Below are 13,524 nucleotides of genomic sequence, written 5' to 3' on the forward strand. Positions count from 1 at the left end.
TTGAGGTGTCAAGTTGCTATTTTATTTTCTGTTTTTGCATTGGAGTTTTGAACATCTTGGGTTAGGTTATTGGTTTGTTTGTATATTTATCTTAAACTTTTTTTTTAGTGGAAATGTTTACAATGTGCAGGAGAGACTAGGTTGCAGTAGGACCGATGTGCCTTTTTTCTTCCCTAACCTGGTGTTTGGAACCAGGTCCTGTCTACAGTAGTCCCTTATAAGTCAAATAGTACCCATAGAATCAATCACCATAGAAGTGTAGGCTCACCATGAATGACTGCACAATAATGATTGACAGTTGCTACTTAGATGCCAAGTACATTCTAAAATAATAACCACCGTAGGTAAAAGGGGAAGGAAAAGGTTCACTAGTCGTTGTGAACAAGTGATTAGTACCAGGCTGATAAAGAAAAGAGAGGAGGGAAAATAAAACAGATCAAGGAACAGTGCAGACAGAGTGAGGGTAGGGCTTTGGCTACAGGGAGATGGAAAGGGAGAGGGGAGCACACCAGTCGAATAACCTAAGGGTTCCTGGCTTCAGGAGGCTGAGGTATGGAGACCCATCCATGTACTAGGCTAGCCCATGGTCTGTGGGAAAGCCAATCATAAGGAAAACCAAAGAGGGAAAGGACAGATCTCTAAAACAAGAGAAGGGGAGAGGGAGAAGGAAAGAGACGATAAGATAAGACAAGAGCACAGAGAAGTCTCCCTAGAGTGACAGGGGTATTAAATAGAGAAAAGGGACACATGTAAAGGGGACAGAGCTGGGTGGGGCAGAGTTTGAGTGCACACTCTCTAGTGTTGATGACAGTGTTTCTTCAGGCTCTCAGATGCCTGGCACACCTTTCACGGGTCAGCTCAATGGTGACGGCCACATGCCTGGCCAGTCCTTCAGGTACAAGGTTGCAAATGCTATTCTCTTAATTTATTTAATGAAAGATACCATGTGTAGAATACATATTTTGCAAGGCCTGTATGCCTCTTGGGTGTATTAGTGTTGTTAGAAGCTTGTATCCTACACAGGGAGGGCCTGAATACTTTGTAGCCAACTCATGGACCAGTCATACATTCTTATTAGTCAAATTCCCATGACCTCTGAGGCGTGCCTGCCCCATTGAAAGTAGGCTTAATAAAAGACAACTTAATAGTACTTTTGTGTGTGTGTGTGTGTGTGTGTGTGTGTGTGTGTGTGTGAGAGAGAGAGAGAGAGAGAGAGAGAGAGAGAGAGAGACAGAGAGAGACAGAGACAGAGACAGAGACAGAGACAGAGAGAGAGACTGGTAACTTTGAGTACAATATGTACTTGAGTATGGCTTTGAACTCTTAATCTTCCTGCTTCTACATTCTGAAGACAGGGATTGACAGTATGTCACATGTCTGGCTCTACTGGTATTTTCAGTTATAATCACTCCCATCTCAAAGCTAATATCTTCTACAACTCAGGGACAACACCTCTCTCTTAACTTGGACATCACTTGTAGCTATGTTACTTGTGTAGGACTGGAACTGTTTTGTTTGTTTTATTTTGGCTTACTGTTTTTTTTTTAATTTTATAAAAAATGGAAGTATTCCTCTTTGTAGCTCAGGCTTCCTAGAATTCACTCTGTAGACCAGGCTGGCCTCAAACTCAGAGATCCACCTGCCTTTGCCTCCCAAGGAGAGCGCTAGCATTAAAAGCATTTATCGGGGTTGGGGATTTAGCTCAGTGGTAGAGCGCTTGCCTAGCAAGCGCAAGGCCCTGGGTTCGGTCCCCAGCTCCGAAAAAAAGAACCAAAAAAAAAAAAAAAAGCATATATCATCACTGTCCAGCAAGACTCCAATAGCAGCCTTTTTCTTTGTATTAACTTGCACCAGAGCTTTGTAAAATTACAGTCTTTCAAGTGGTTCGTGTTCCATATCACTGATGAGAACTGGAGCTTACATTGCACATGTGTCCTCACAGAGTTCAATGTGTTGGCTAAGCCTTTGTACTTAGACATAACCAGCGGGGCATCTTGGGGGCTCTTTTTTGTCCAGTCTCTTGTCTTCCTAGACTTTCCCCTTGTGCTTTTGTTTTGGAGTAAGTAGGCCTCACTTCCAGCGTGGGTTATTGTACACAGGCACAGTCAACATGCTAGCTGGAAGTAGTGTAGTACTTGTCTGATTCATAGTTCTCAGTACTCTGATGGATGTTGCTATGTTCTCATATCAGCCGATCAGTGCACAGTCATTAGAAACCGAGTATGATGAAGCTTGTCATAAGAGAGAAGTTCAATGCTTAAAATGCAAATAAATCAGCTTTTATTTTTAGCCTTTACTGGGTTCAGGGTTTTTAAAGTAGCAGTGTGAGGGGAGTGTGGGAGACCTTTGTAGACTGGACAGTGGGCAGCTGGTGCTGCTTATGGTGCTATCTGTCAGTCTGTGTCACTACTGAAATACCTCTTCCTGAAGAAGCAGGCTGTTTAGCTCAGAGTCTGGGAGGTTCATAAACCATAGTGCAGCACAGACTGTGGGGTGGAGCACTTCATGGCGGCATCTCCTCGTGGCATAGAGTAATGGCTACAGGAACACATACTTGACCTCCAACCAGAAGTAGAGGCTCAGAGATCACTGTGGAAGAGGAGGCAGCAAGACTCTAAGAGCAGAGGTGGAGGATATAAGGACATAGTGTTTCCTGGATACCGTCAGAGGTCCTAGGCTTGCTCTGCTCTTTTTATAACAACACCGTCTTGTGAGAACTCAGGGTGTCAGGGAAGAAACCACCCTCTCAGAGTGTGTCCCAGGGACCTCTTTGTGGGACCTCCTTTCCAGAGGTTCCCCTCGTAGCAGCGTCACGGTGCAGGCAGATGCTCCAATCACAGAGGACTGGTGGGAATACCCATGCAATCCTGCTTGGGGCTTGCTCTTAGACGGAAAGCCATTTGTAAAGCTGTTTTTGTTTGTGTGGGTGGCACATGTTTGGGATGAAAAATAATTGTCTTCTTGAGCCAAATTGCTTTGGAACTATTTTTTTTAAATGTTTGTTTTGAAAAAATGAGTTCATGATGGTATTTTCCGAGGAAATTGTGTCATGTATTTTTCTCAGATCTTCTTCATTCTGTCGTCCCTCCCTCCTCTCTTGCTGGTTCCCCCTCTTCACAAGTTAGTCTCCCTTCTGCTTTCAAGTTGCAGGAGAGAAAAACGTGATATTTATCTTTCTGAGAGTAGCTAATTTTGCTCAATGTGAAAATCTCTGGGGGAACTAATTTTAACTTTAAGTTTGTGACATTAACAGAATTAATTGTGCTTATTTTGTGTTATTTGAACATTTAAGACACATTACAACTTCAATTATTGTAGTGTGAAAATAGCTAAGAAATCTGTATAAATAATGCTGTTAGGAAGATTTAAAGCAGTTTACTTTGTCTGTTTTAGAAATGTTGACAAGTTTATATGATTTTTAAATTTAATAATGCAGAGAGGAAAATTTCACGTGATTTAAGTCTTACGTATTTTCGTTAACTCTGTGTGTATATCTTATACATTGTATTTTGTTCACGTTCCTTACCCTCACCCATCTCCTCCCAGATCTACTCCCCATTCCCACCCTACGTTGTGTCTTAACTGGTTTTCCTTTGTAAGCCTACACTGAGTCCTGCTAGTGCTGCCCCCATAGTCTTAGTAGGTAAGTGGCCATCTGCTGGGCTTGTCAGACCTACAGGGGCCACACCCTTCTAACGCCAACTCTGTCAATCCTGGCAGACATCGATTACCAGTGCCTGCTCGGCTAGGCGTGGGACTTCAGCCCACCTCAGCCCCCAGTTCCATGCTGGGTTTTGAACATGCTGACCTTGTACAGGTCTTGTGCATGCTGCTGCAATCTCTGAGTTCACATGCAACTGTCCTCTTGTATCCAGACCACCATGTTCTTACAATCATCCACCATCTTCGCTCTTACGATCTTTCTGCCCCCTCTTCTGCCATGATCCCTGAGCCTGGGGAAGAGGAGGTTGTAATAGAGTTGAACGGAGTGATGTATAGGACTGAGCATTCACACTTATTTTCGAAACCTTGACCATTTGTGGGAATCTGTGTTAATCACTCTCAAATGCCAAAAAAGGTGTCTTGGGCTGGAGAGAGATAAGTCAATAGTTGTGAGCTTTACTGATCCATGTTTGGTTCCAAGAACCCATATGATAGCTCACAACTACCTATAAACTATGGTTCTAGAGAGATCTGATGCCCTCCTCTGGTCTCTGTGGGCACTGTACATATGTAGTATACTTAACATATATCCAGGCAAAACACCAATACACGTAACATAAAAATAAATCGGTCTTTTACAAAAAGAACCTTTTCTGATGAAGTTTGAGAGATGCAGTAACCTGTGGGTGTAATGAGGAGTAGTTAGGAGTTGGCTTAATATAATATTTTATTAGCAGACTAGTAGGATTCCTATGATTTGTGTAGCCACAGATTCTTGCTCCTCATAACTGTGCCATCCATGGGTTTCATCTTGTGCAGAGGGAGGTCCAGACAGAAAGTGGTTGGTTACAACTATGACATCCATGCCACTATTGCACCAGTGGGCATATCTTACCAGGCACATTGTCACTGGGGTTTACATGGTTCATATTAGATAAGATTGGGTTACTTTTCTCCTCCAGTAGCATGCATAGCACCCTCCCAGCATTAGGAACGCTAGCCAATGGGGATGAGGCTTTCATTCAGGCCAGTACCAGTTTTGTTGCTCCATGTTTTTTTGACTCAAGAATATAATGCCTAGAGTAATTGGAATCTTACTGTCAAATTTTGGAGGGTAACCAAGAACAATGACAGGTAATATTAGCAGGTAATATTTGGGATCTCTGGGACCTCATTGGCTAGCAACTTCAGTAGACATAACACATTTCTAACACTGGGCCTTTTATTTGTTAGTTGTGGTGTCTAGTAGGGGCATTGTTGCCCCATTAGATGGTGACTTCATTTAAGCTCTTTTTATATATGTCTGTCTATATTTTAGGAAGCTTCTGCAGCAGCAAATTTTCATGACTGTTTTTAGAAGGTCTTTAGTGTGAGTTATCTCTCTCCGTATCCCCATCCTTCTATTCCAGACCACATTTAACCTTTCTCATTCCAGATTCCCCCTTTACATCATAGCGCCCTATTTTCCCTTCCATGAAAGTCCCACTGTGCGTGCGCACGCTCTCTCTCTCTCTCTCTCTCTCTCTCCCCCTCTCCGTCTCTCTGTCTCTGTCTCTCTCTCTGTTTCTCTCTCTCTCCTTCCCTACCCTCCCTTGAGCAAATGCTACTTATTTTCCTTTCCTTTTCTTTCTTTCTTTTTTTTCATCTTTATTAACTTGAGTATTTCTTATTTACATTTCAATTGTTATTCCCCTTCCCGGTTTCCAGGCCAACATCCCTCTAATCCCTCCCCCTCCCCTTCAATATGGGTGTTCCCCTCCCCATCCTCCCCCCATTACCGCCCTCCCCCCAACAATCATGTTCACTGTGGGTTCAGTCTTGGCAGGACCAAGGGCTATCCCTTCCACTGGTGCTCTTACTAGGCTATTCATTGCTACGTATGCAGTTGGAGTCCAGGGTCAGTCCACGTATAGTCTTTGGGTAGTGGCTTAGTCCCTGGAAACTCTGGTTGCTTGGCATTGTTGTTCATATGGGGTATCAAGCCCCTTCAAGCTCTTTCAGTCCTTTCTAAGATTCCTTCAATGGGGGTCCTGTTCTCAGTTCAGTGGTTTGCTGCTGGCATTTGCCTCTGTGTTTGCTGTATTCTGGCTGTGTCTCTCAGGAGAGATCTACATCTGGTTCTTGTCACCCTGCACTTCTTTGCTTCATCCATCTTGTCTAATTGGGTGGCTGTATATGTATGGGCCACATGTGGGGCAGGCTCTGAATGGGTGTTCCTTCTGCCTCTGTTCTAAACTTTGCATCCCTATTCCCTCCCAAGGGTATTTTACATTTCAAATGTTATTCCCTTTCCTGGTTTCCCAGACATAAGCCCTCTATCCCATCCCCTTCCCCTTCTTCTATAAGGGCATTCCCCTCCCCAGCCATCCCCCTTCCTGCCCCCTGACATTCCCCTACACTGTGGGGTCCAACCTTGGCAAAACCAAGGGCTTTTCCTTCCATTGGTGCCCAAGAAGGCCATCCTCTGCTACATATGCAGCTGGAGCCATGGGTCAGTCCATGAATACTCTTTGGGTAGTGGTTTAGTCCCTGGGAGCTCTGGTTGGTTGAAAGCCCCACTTCTCAATGACTCCTTACTAATTTCCTGGTCTCTGTGGTTATTCCAAATGAGACATACACATCTGAAGATTCAGTACTAACATTTATTTGTTAATCTTTCTGGATCAGTATTTTCTCATTCAGTTGTTAATGAAACTATAAAATTTACAGGTATGTGGTTGGAGCTGGAAATAATTATTCTGTTGATTTATTTTCAGTTGTTTTTCTGTCTCACAGTAGATTTGGTTGCCAGATTTCTAATTGGAAGCTCATTCCTTCTTGCTTTTCACTGGGGACCTCATTAGTTATGCACACTCAGCATTTCCTGTCCCTCTGCAGAACTGCTCTGGTATTTGGGCAAGCTGAGCCAAAGCTCAATGTGGAGACAATCTAGCTCAGTCTTGAGATGTTTGGATTTCCTATTACTTCTCTGTTAGGAACACTGCAAGTAAATACTTAGATAATGACTTTATCATTCATGGCTTCTTTTGGACAGAGTGAGGGCCCCTACAGTGAATTCTTGTCAGTAACTTTGCTCACTGTGCTACTGTGTTGCTCTGTCCCCAGCTGATAAGGCTTTTCGAGACATGAAGGTGCTCAAGATGAGCCAGTCTATCATTGTGTCTGGAGAATCAGGAGCTGGCAAAACAGAGAATACAAAGTTTGTTCTAAGGTGAGTGTTTAGCTAATCTGAAATGTTTTGATCAGACACTATTTCCACAGTTAAAAAATGTGTGACACTGAGTTTGTCGAAATACCCATTTTGAAGTTCAGTAGTAAGTACGTTCACATCACCACATTCATATCATTGTATTCTTCGTCTCACAAGACTGACAACTGACCTCACTGAAAACCTCCCTGTTACTCCTCCAGATGCTGTTGACCACTGTTCTCCTTTGGGTTTCCATGATTTTCTCTAAGTACCTTGTTAAGTGGCATTGTATTGAATTAATATTTCAGTGTGTCCTTTAAGCTCAATAGGTGACTCATCCATGTTTGAGCTGGTTGGGGTGAATGTGGCTATATGTGTACACACACATATACATACATACACACAAACACACACATACACACAGCTTTTTGGGAGACTGAGGCAGGAAGATCACTTTAGTCTCAAGGGGTTGGGAGCCTAGAGAACTTAGTAAAACCTTGCCTCTTAAAAGCATACTCACTCATGTTATAGTATGTTATAGCATCTGAAATTTATGGCTGAATAAATTTTATTGCATGGATTTATTGCATTTGCTATATATGTATATGGTTGATAGGCACTGGGGTTATTTCTGCCACATGGCTATTGGGAATACAGTGCAGTTTTGAGTGTTGGGGTGATGTCAGAGTATTTACATAAACTGGCTTTTAATACTATTGCATATCCCATGGTATAGTTTGGAAGAAACCAACATGTCATCTGGTAGCTAATCTCTACATTGTAGAAAACCAGCTCCGATGTGTTATTTCTCTGAGGATTCCATAGGTCAGGCAATAAGAAACTCAAGAATATTCCTTCAAAATCCAAATGGATAAATTCGTTCTCAATGTTGGTACTATGAAATATTTTCAAAACTACTTTTTATTTAGCCTTTCTCATGTCTCGTCTCCCCTCAGATCCCCTTTCTACCATTAAATTAAACTCCCAACAGTTGGTGTGCCATCATGACATTTTAAAGGGGGAAGGAGCCTTACCACTGTAGGACTGTAGTTTCATTCTGTTATTTTAAATGCTGTAAATTGTGTCACTGCTCTGACAATATGTCAGACAAGAAGTAATTAAGGCAGGGAGGGTACAAACATAAAAATTCACAGTAGTGGAGAAGGTATGTTGGCCAAGGCTGGACACATTGCAGTCAGGAAGCTGAGGAGCTAAGGAGTGTTTGGGTCTAGCCTTAGCTCTTCTCTAGGTAGTCTAGGACCCCAGTGAATGGAATACTATTATTCACAGTCAGGGCAGATCTTCCCACTAATTATCCTAATCTATACCAATTCCTCACAGACATGGCCATGGACCTGTCTTCTAGATGATTCTGGGTCCCATTGAGTTGATGATCAATGTGTACCATTACACATACCCAAGAAAGTTTAATCTGGTGGTGAGGTTACTGCTAAGCCCAGCACATTCTGAATTTTTATTAGAATTATTCCTAATCTATTGCACTTCTTAGGTTTTCGTGTCTGTTTTTCTCCCCCAACCCCCAAGACAGGGTTTCTCTGTATAACAACTCTGGCTGTCCTGGAGCTCACTCTGCAGACCAGGCTGGCTTTGAACTCACAGAGATCTGTCTGCTTCTGCCTTCTGAGTGCTGGGATTATTCTTTTCCACATTGCCACATTGCTCAGCTCAGTTCTTAGTTTTTTTTCACGATGGGGGTCCTTTTTGAAAGTTATGTATTTGTTATGTAAATGCATATAGTTATTAAGTTAAATAGTTATTAAGAGATACTTATGTAAATCTATTTAAAGAATTTGTTAAAATCAGAATATTTCCAAACAGCTAACAAATGTAATTCAATGACATGCACATGCTCATATAAGACACATGCAGAAGCAAATTAAAAAAATAAAAATTAAAAAACATCACCAGTTACATTGATGATCTATGTTTTATTAGTCTGATATGTATGAAATAGTAAACTTGTAAATTAATTGTATTCAATATCATTGTTGTTCAAGGATCTTTTAATCTTTTATTTTAAATAGATACTTGACAGAATCTTATGGAACAGGTCAAGATATTGATGATAGAATCGTTGAAGGTATTGTTGATTTTTATTTATTATTGTTGTGTACCTCTGAAGTTGACTTAGAAGAATCTTATTTCTGGTCCACAATGCTTCCCTCTTAGCGATATGAGAGACCTTCCCATCTCCCATAAATCTTTGCTCAGATATTTCCTTCATGGTGATCTATTACCCTATTGTCTTTCTCTGCCCCAGAGGCTTGTCCCCTAGATGACTCCTGATCCTGCCCACTTGTCAACCAAAAGTAAAACCATTACAGTGGGTCAACATTTAATCCTTGGGGAATTTGACATTACTTGATAAATTTTCTGCATTAATATTTCTAAAAGCATTTATTTTAGTATTTTCCCAAATTTTCTTCCTTGTGGAGATGTAATATGTATATATTGCTTTATACTTTTTCTTCATGCCTTTCCTGTGATTTTTTTGATGAAGTGTTTTCATTTCTTTTTCAATAGCTAATCCACTTTTAGAAGCGTTTGGAAATGCAAAGACTGTTCGTAACAATAATAGCAGTCGATTTGGAAAATTTGTAGAAATTCATTTCAACGAGAAGGTAAATGGAAGTTGCTTTTGTGATATATTTGGGAGGTGTGTGTGGTAAGTGCAAGGGTCTTACTAGAGTTGGAATTGGCGCAGTTCTGTCTAAGATTATTATTAATGTAACTATTGTTGTGTGTCTGTATTTACAATGACTATCTGTCGCGCGCCCAATGTCCCGCCAGCAAGAACGACGCGTGGCAACAGGATTCTTCTGCGAGCAAGCCTTTACTGTGTTACAGCTCTTCTTAGTGTTACAGCTCTCTTAGTGTTACAGCTCTCTTGAACAGGGACCCCGAGCAGCAAAATCGCTCGGCTTATATAGACAACAGTATGCTAATTATCTCTCAGGGATTGGTGGGGCTTGGATCACCCCACTACTTGTCCTCCAGGGATTGGCGGAGAATGAATCACCTCATTAGCATATTAACGGTCAACTAACACCTGGTGCATAAACCGCACATGTGCAGTACCGCTGTTCACCACTAGAGGGAGCCCTAGCAAGGGGACAAGCCTGCACATGCGCAGTAAGTCGTTTATATCCAGACAAGGCTGGATGTCGGCGCCATCTTTGTTTCGCCGCGCCGCTCTCTACATCTCCCCCTTTTTTGTTTAATAAAATGACTGGTCTAGATCTGGGTGTCACGTCAATCTTGTCATTGCTCCTGTCTTAGGTCGTTCTCATCCAAACTTGGCCTTACCCGTCATAGAGTTACCCTATCGCCACCGGGCCCCGTGTCTTAGGTTGGTCCGAGTTCGAGGAAAGTTGCCCGTCCCTGGATACAATGACTCCACATGACTGTGACAAAAATGATCTAGGGCGAACTCTTGATCTTTCAAAGAGGCCAGCCATATGTTGGGAGAAGCACCCTTTTTAATGGTGGTCATAGCCTGGTAAACAACCATTTTGTGTCTGGCATGTTCTCTTTTTAAACAGCCAATAAGCCAGAGACCTACTCCGCATCCCAGGAGGACAATAGCTCCCCGGGACAAACATGCCCGCCCACTCCTTGAAAAGGGAGAAAGCATTGGTAATCCATGAGGTAAAGTCTTCAACTGTGATGGGGTCCAGCCTAGTGCTGTTGAGGACAGCAATCTGCATCAGCAATTGTCTTGATAGTTGCTCTGCTTTCATGGACCAGTTTCCTTTCAGATAATTCGAGATTTCTTTGCTCTGTTGAAAATTCTGAGAAAAGTTAGCTCACAAAGGAATAATGCATAAACCTCTAAGGGAGGAAACACAAGACAGCTGTGTCATATGATACAGTGCTTCAATTTGTTCTTGAACTAAATCTATCCTTTGATTGGCTAATAGAAGGCCAGATGCCAAATGGGTATTAAATTCTTCTTGTATCTCTAGCACCACTGCAGTTCTTTCTACAATCTGATTGACAGTCTCAGCCGTCTGTATTTGATTGGTCATAGCGATTTCAGCTGTGGTAGCTGCGGCAGCAGACAGCACAATGGCTGAAATTATGGCTGCCGTAATTCTCTTTTGGCTCTCAGCAAATTAAGAATAGGAAAGCTATCTGGGTTTGCCTCCACTGGGATTGGCACAAAGGAGGGAATCTTAACCATCACTGCGGTGTCATTAGTGCCATCCCAGCATTCAGCTAAATAGCAGACTACATCAGAGCTATTACAATTTAAAGCACCACTGCTTACATTAGTGCTTATCAGAAAAAAGGTGATCTAGCACATACTGAAGTACTAGTGGCAGTATTATTTACCAAGAGGTTATTATATTGAATATTGATCAACCTGGTATCACCTTTTTCTGGTAGCTGAAACATTATACAGCACGAAGTTCTCTCCCATCAACCTAGCAAAGGGGGTCAGGGATGTATATGCCCCTTGCTCATTGGACAGCATCCATTGGAACCAAGGCCAGAGATTATGCTTGCCAGTCTTATTCTCAAAACAGTAGAATTGCTATGAACTGGCATGGGTACTGGCCAGGATCTGGCAATAGCACACAGAGTGAGCGAATTAACCTGTATTACCATTCCCAGTAGTAGTAGTAGGGTTCGTAGTCTCATCTTCAGGAAGAGCAGAAGGCAATTTTCGAGTCAAATGCTCAGGTACCCAAATTGGATTTTCTTGATTCTGCGGAAAAACACAAATCGCTCCCCTAGATCTCGAAATCACGAGATCTAGGCCACGCCATTCATCAGTTAAGACATCCTTCCACTTTACTTCTGCATTAGTTATAGGTGTAGTAGCAGCATGGCGATCCGCAGCAGAGCGGCCATGCTCATCCAAAATTAAGAAATTTAGAGTAAATAGAGCTAAAGAAAGTTGTTCTTTTGGTGTTCGGCTGCTGGCAATTCCCTCTTTTTGTTTTTGTTTTTTTTTTTTTATAAGCTCTTTTAAGGTACGATGTACCCTTTCCACAATTCCTTGTCCTTGGGGATTGTATGGTAAGCCTGTAGTATGACCGACCTGCATTGTCTGGCAAAATGCCTGAAAGAACTTTGCAGTGTAGGCAGGCCCATTGTCTGTCTTGAGACTATCAGGCTTTCCCCAGGCTGCCCATGCCTCTAAGCAATGGCTAATGGCATTACAAGCCTTTTCACCAGTCATCAGAGTAGCGTGTATAATACCGGAACAGGTATCAACAGAAACATGAGCATATTTTAAATTTTACCAGTTTTATGTCAACTTTCTGTTATCAATGTTACATTTTTTTAAACCATATCCAATAACTTAAAAGCCAATAGTCCATAACTAAGGCATGTAGAGAATATTTATACATTTAAAACCAGTCAGAAAACAAAATTGAAGTGGCTACACATATCTTAGCTACAGGTGCAAGGCTCCAAGGGCTGATTGAAACTGCTTTTTTAAGAGAAGCACCTTGTCACTTGCTAAATCTCCTTGAGACCAGGAATCCAAGTAGGCACACTCAAATTTATCTTTTTGTTTGATTCTCCTGAATAAATTTTCAGGCGGTCTACCTCTATCAAATCTGATCAGTATGACTCTGTGAGGTTTCCAGAGCCTAATCACATACCTAGCAATAACCTCAACTTGAGCCACAACAAAAGCTGCACTGACCCCATTTTTTATCTTTGCCTTCTCTCTGTTCCTTTTATCTCCTTTTCTTTTCTTTTTTTCTTTCGAGACCTTTTCTCCCTCTGACATACTTTCTTGTTGCTCTGCAAGGACCCTCTGACCTGTCCTAACAGCTTTAAGGGCTTCCTCACATCGTTTATCCTCTAAGCAGGCAGGGACCATTTGCCAAAGAGGTTTTGGTCCGGGCTTAAGCTTGCGGTCAGTGGCTTCTCTATCCCACACAAAGAAAAAAAGAAACAAAATTACCAGCCTTGCCCACAAAGGATCCATAACTTTAGGTTTCTTCACAGTGGCTCTCCACCTAGGCCCATATCTTTCTTCCTCATATATGGCTGCCTCTTCCTCTAATTCCTCCTCCTTGGACTCTGACAACTCTTGCTCAGAGTCACTGCCAGCCAGTTCTAAGGCTTCTAATTCTTTTAATGGATACAAAGTATCCTCTCCGGATGACTTGTACTTCATCCTCCGGGGTACGCCTATTTTTTCCTCCAGCGGCATTTCTTCCGCCTTTTGTATCTCTTTCACTTTTGTTTTAGTAACCTTTTTCTTTTTGCATGCTCCTAATTTCTCACTCTGCTCCGTTTCTGACATGCTCTCTTGAATGTTCTGTCCTGCCTTGACTATGTCCTCACATTTTAACACAACTAGTAAGAAGACAACAGTCACTATAAAAACGAGCAACAATCCCTCCATGGCAAGACTAAATCCAAAAAGGGGCATGCCTCTCGGAGCTTGCCTTTTAATTTACCTTCTCGCAGTTCTGAATCCTCTTCAGCACACTGAAGGGTCCCCTAGGCACCGGCGATGTTGGTTCCTGGGTTTCGGCACCACTTGTCGCGCGCCCAATGTCCCGCCAGCAAGAACGACGCGCGGCAACAGGATTCTTCTGCGAGCAAGCCTTTACTGTGTTACAGCTCTTCTTAGTGTTACAGCTCTCTTAGTGTTACAGCTCTCTTGAACAGGGACCCCG

At 42.3% G+C, this 13,524-nt stretch overlaps 1 protein-coding gene and 1 long non-coding RNA gene across 7 annotated transcripts in view; one reads left to right on the top strand and one right to left on the bottom strand.

Annotated features, from left to right (window-relative positions):
* Myo6 (myosin VI) overlaps nucleotides 1-13,524 on the top strand; it is a 154,869-nt gene that overhangs the window by 72,451 nt on the left and 68,894 nt on the right. For all 6 annotated transcript variants that reach the window (XR_005488326.2, XR_005488327.2, XM_008766423.3 and 3 more), the window contains exons 6-8: nucleotides 6,769-6,874; nucleotides 8,899-8,954; nucleotides 9,398-9,495. Coding sequence is in view for 4 of the 6 variants with exons in the window: in XM_008766423.3 (XP_008764645.1) it covers nucleotides 6,769-6,874; nucleotides 8,899-8,954; nucleotides 9,398-9,495 (260 nt within the window). In the remaining 2 variants the exon portion in view is untranslated. The remainder of the gene's footprint in view (nucleotides 1-6,768; nucleotides 6,875-8,898; nucleotides 8,955-9,397; nucleotides 9,496-13,524) is intronic.
* LOC134480212 (uncharacterized) lies at nucleotides 9,689-13,434 on the bottom strand. The gene is made up of 2 exons (XR_010054442.1): nucleotides 13,303-13,434; nucleotides 9,689-11,585 (listed from the first exon to the last, which is right to left on the bottom strand). It is a non-coding gene; the product is annotated as an uncharacterized LOC134480212 (long non-coding RNA).

This window comes from Rattus norvegicus, chromosome 8, assembly GCF_036323735.1.
Source record: "Rattus norvegicus strain BN/NHsdMcwi chromosome 8, GRCr8, whole genome shotgun sequence".
Taxonomy (NCBI): Eukaryota; Metazoa; Chordata; class Mammalia; order Rodentia; family Muridae; genus Rattus; species Rattus norvegicus.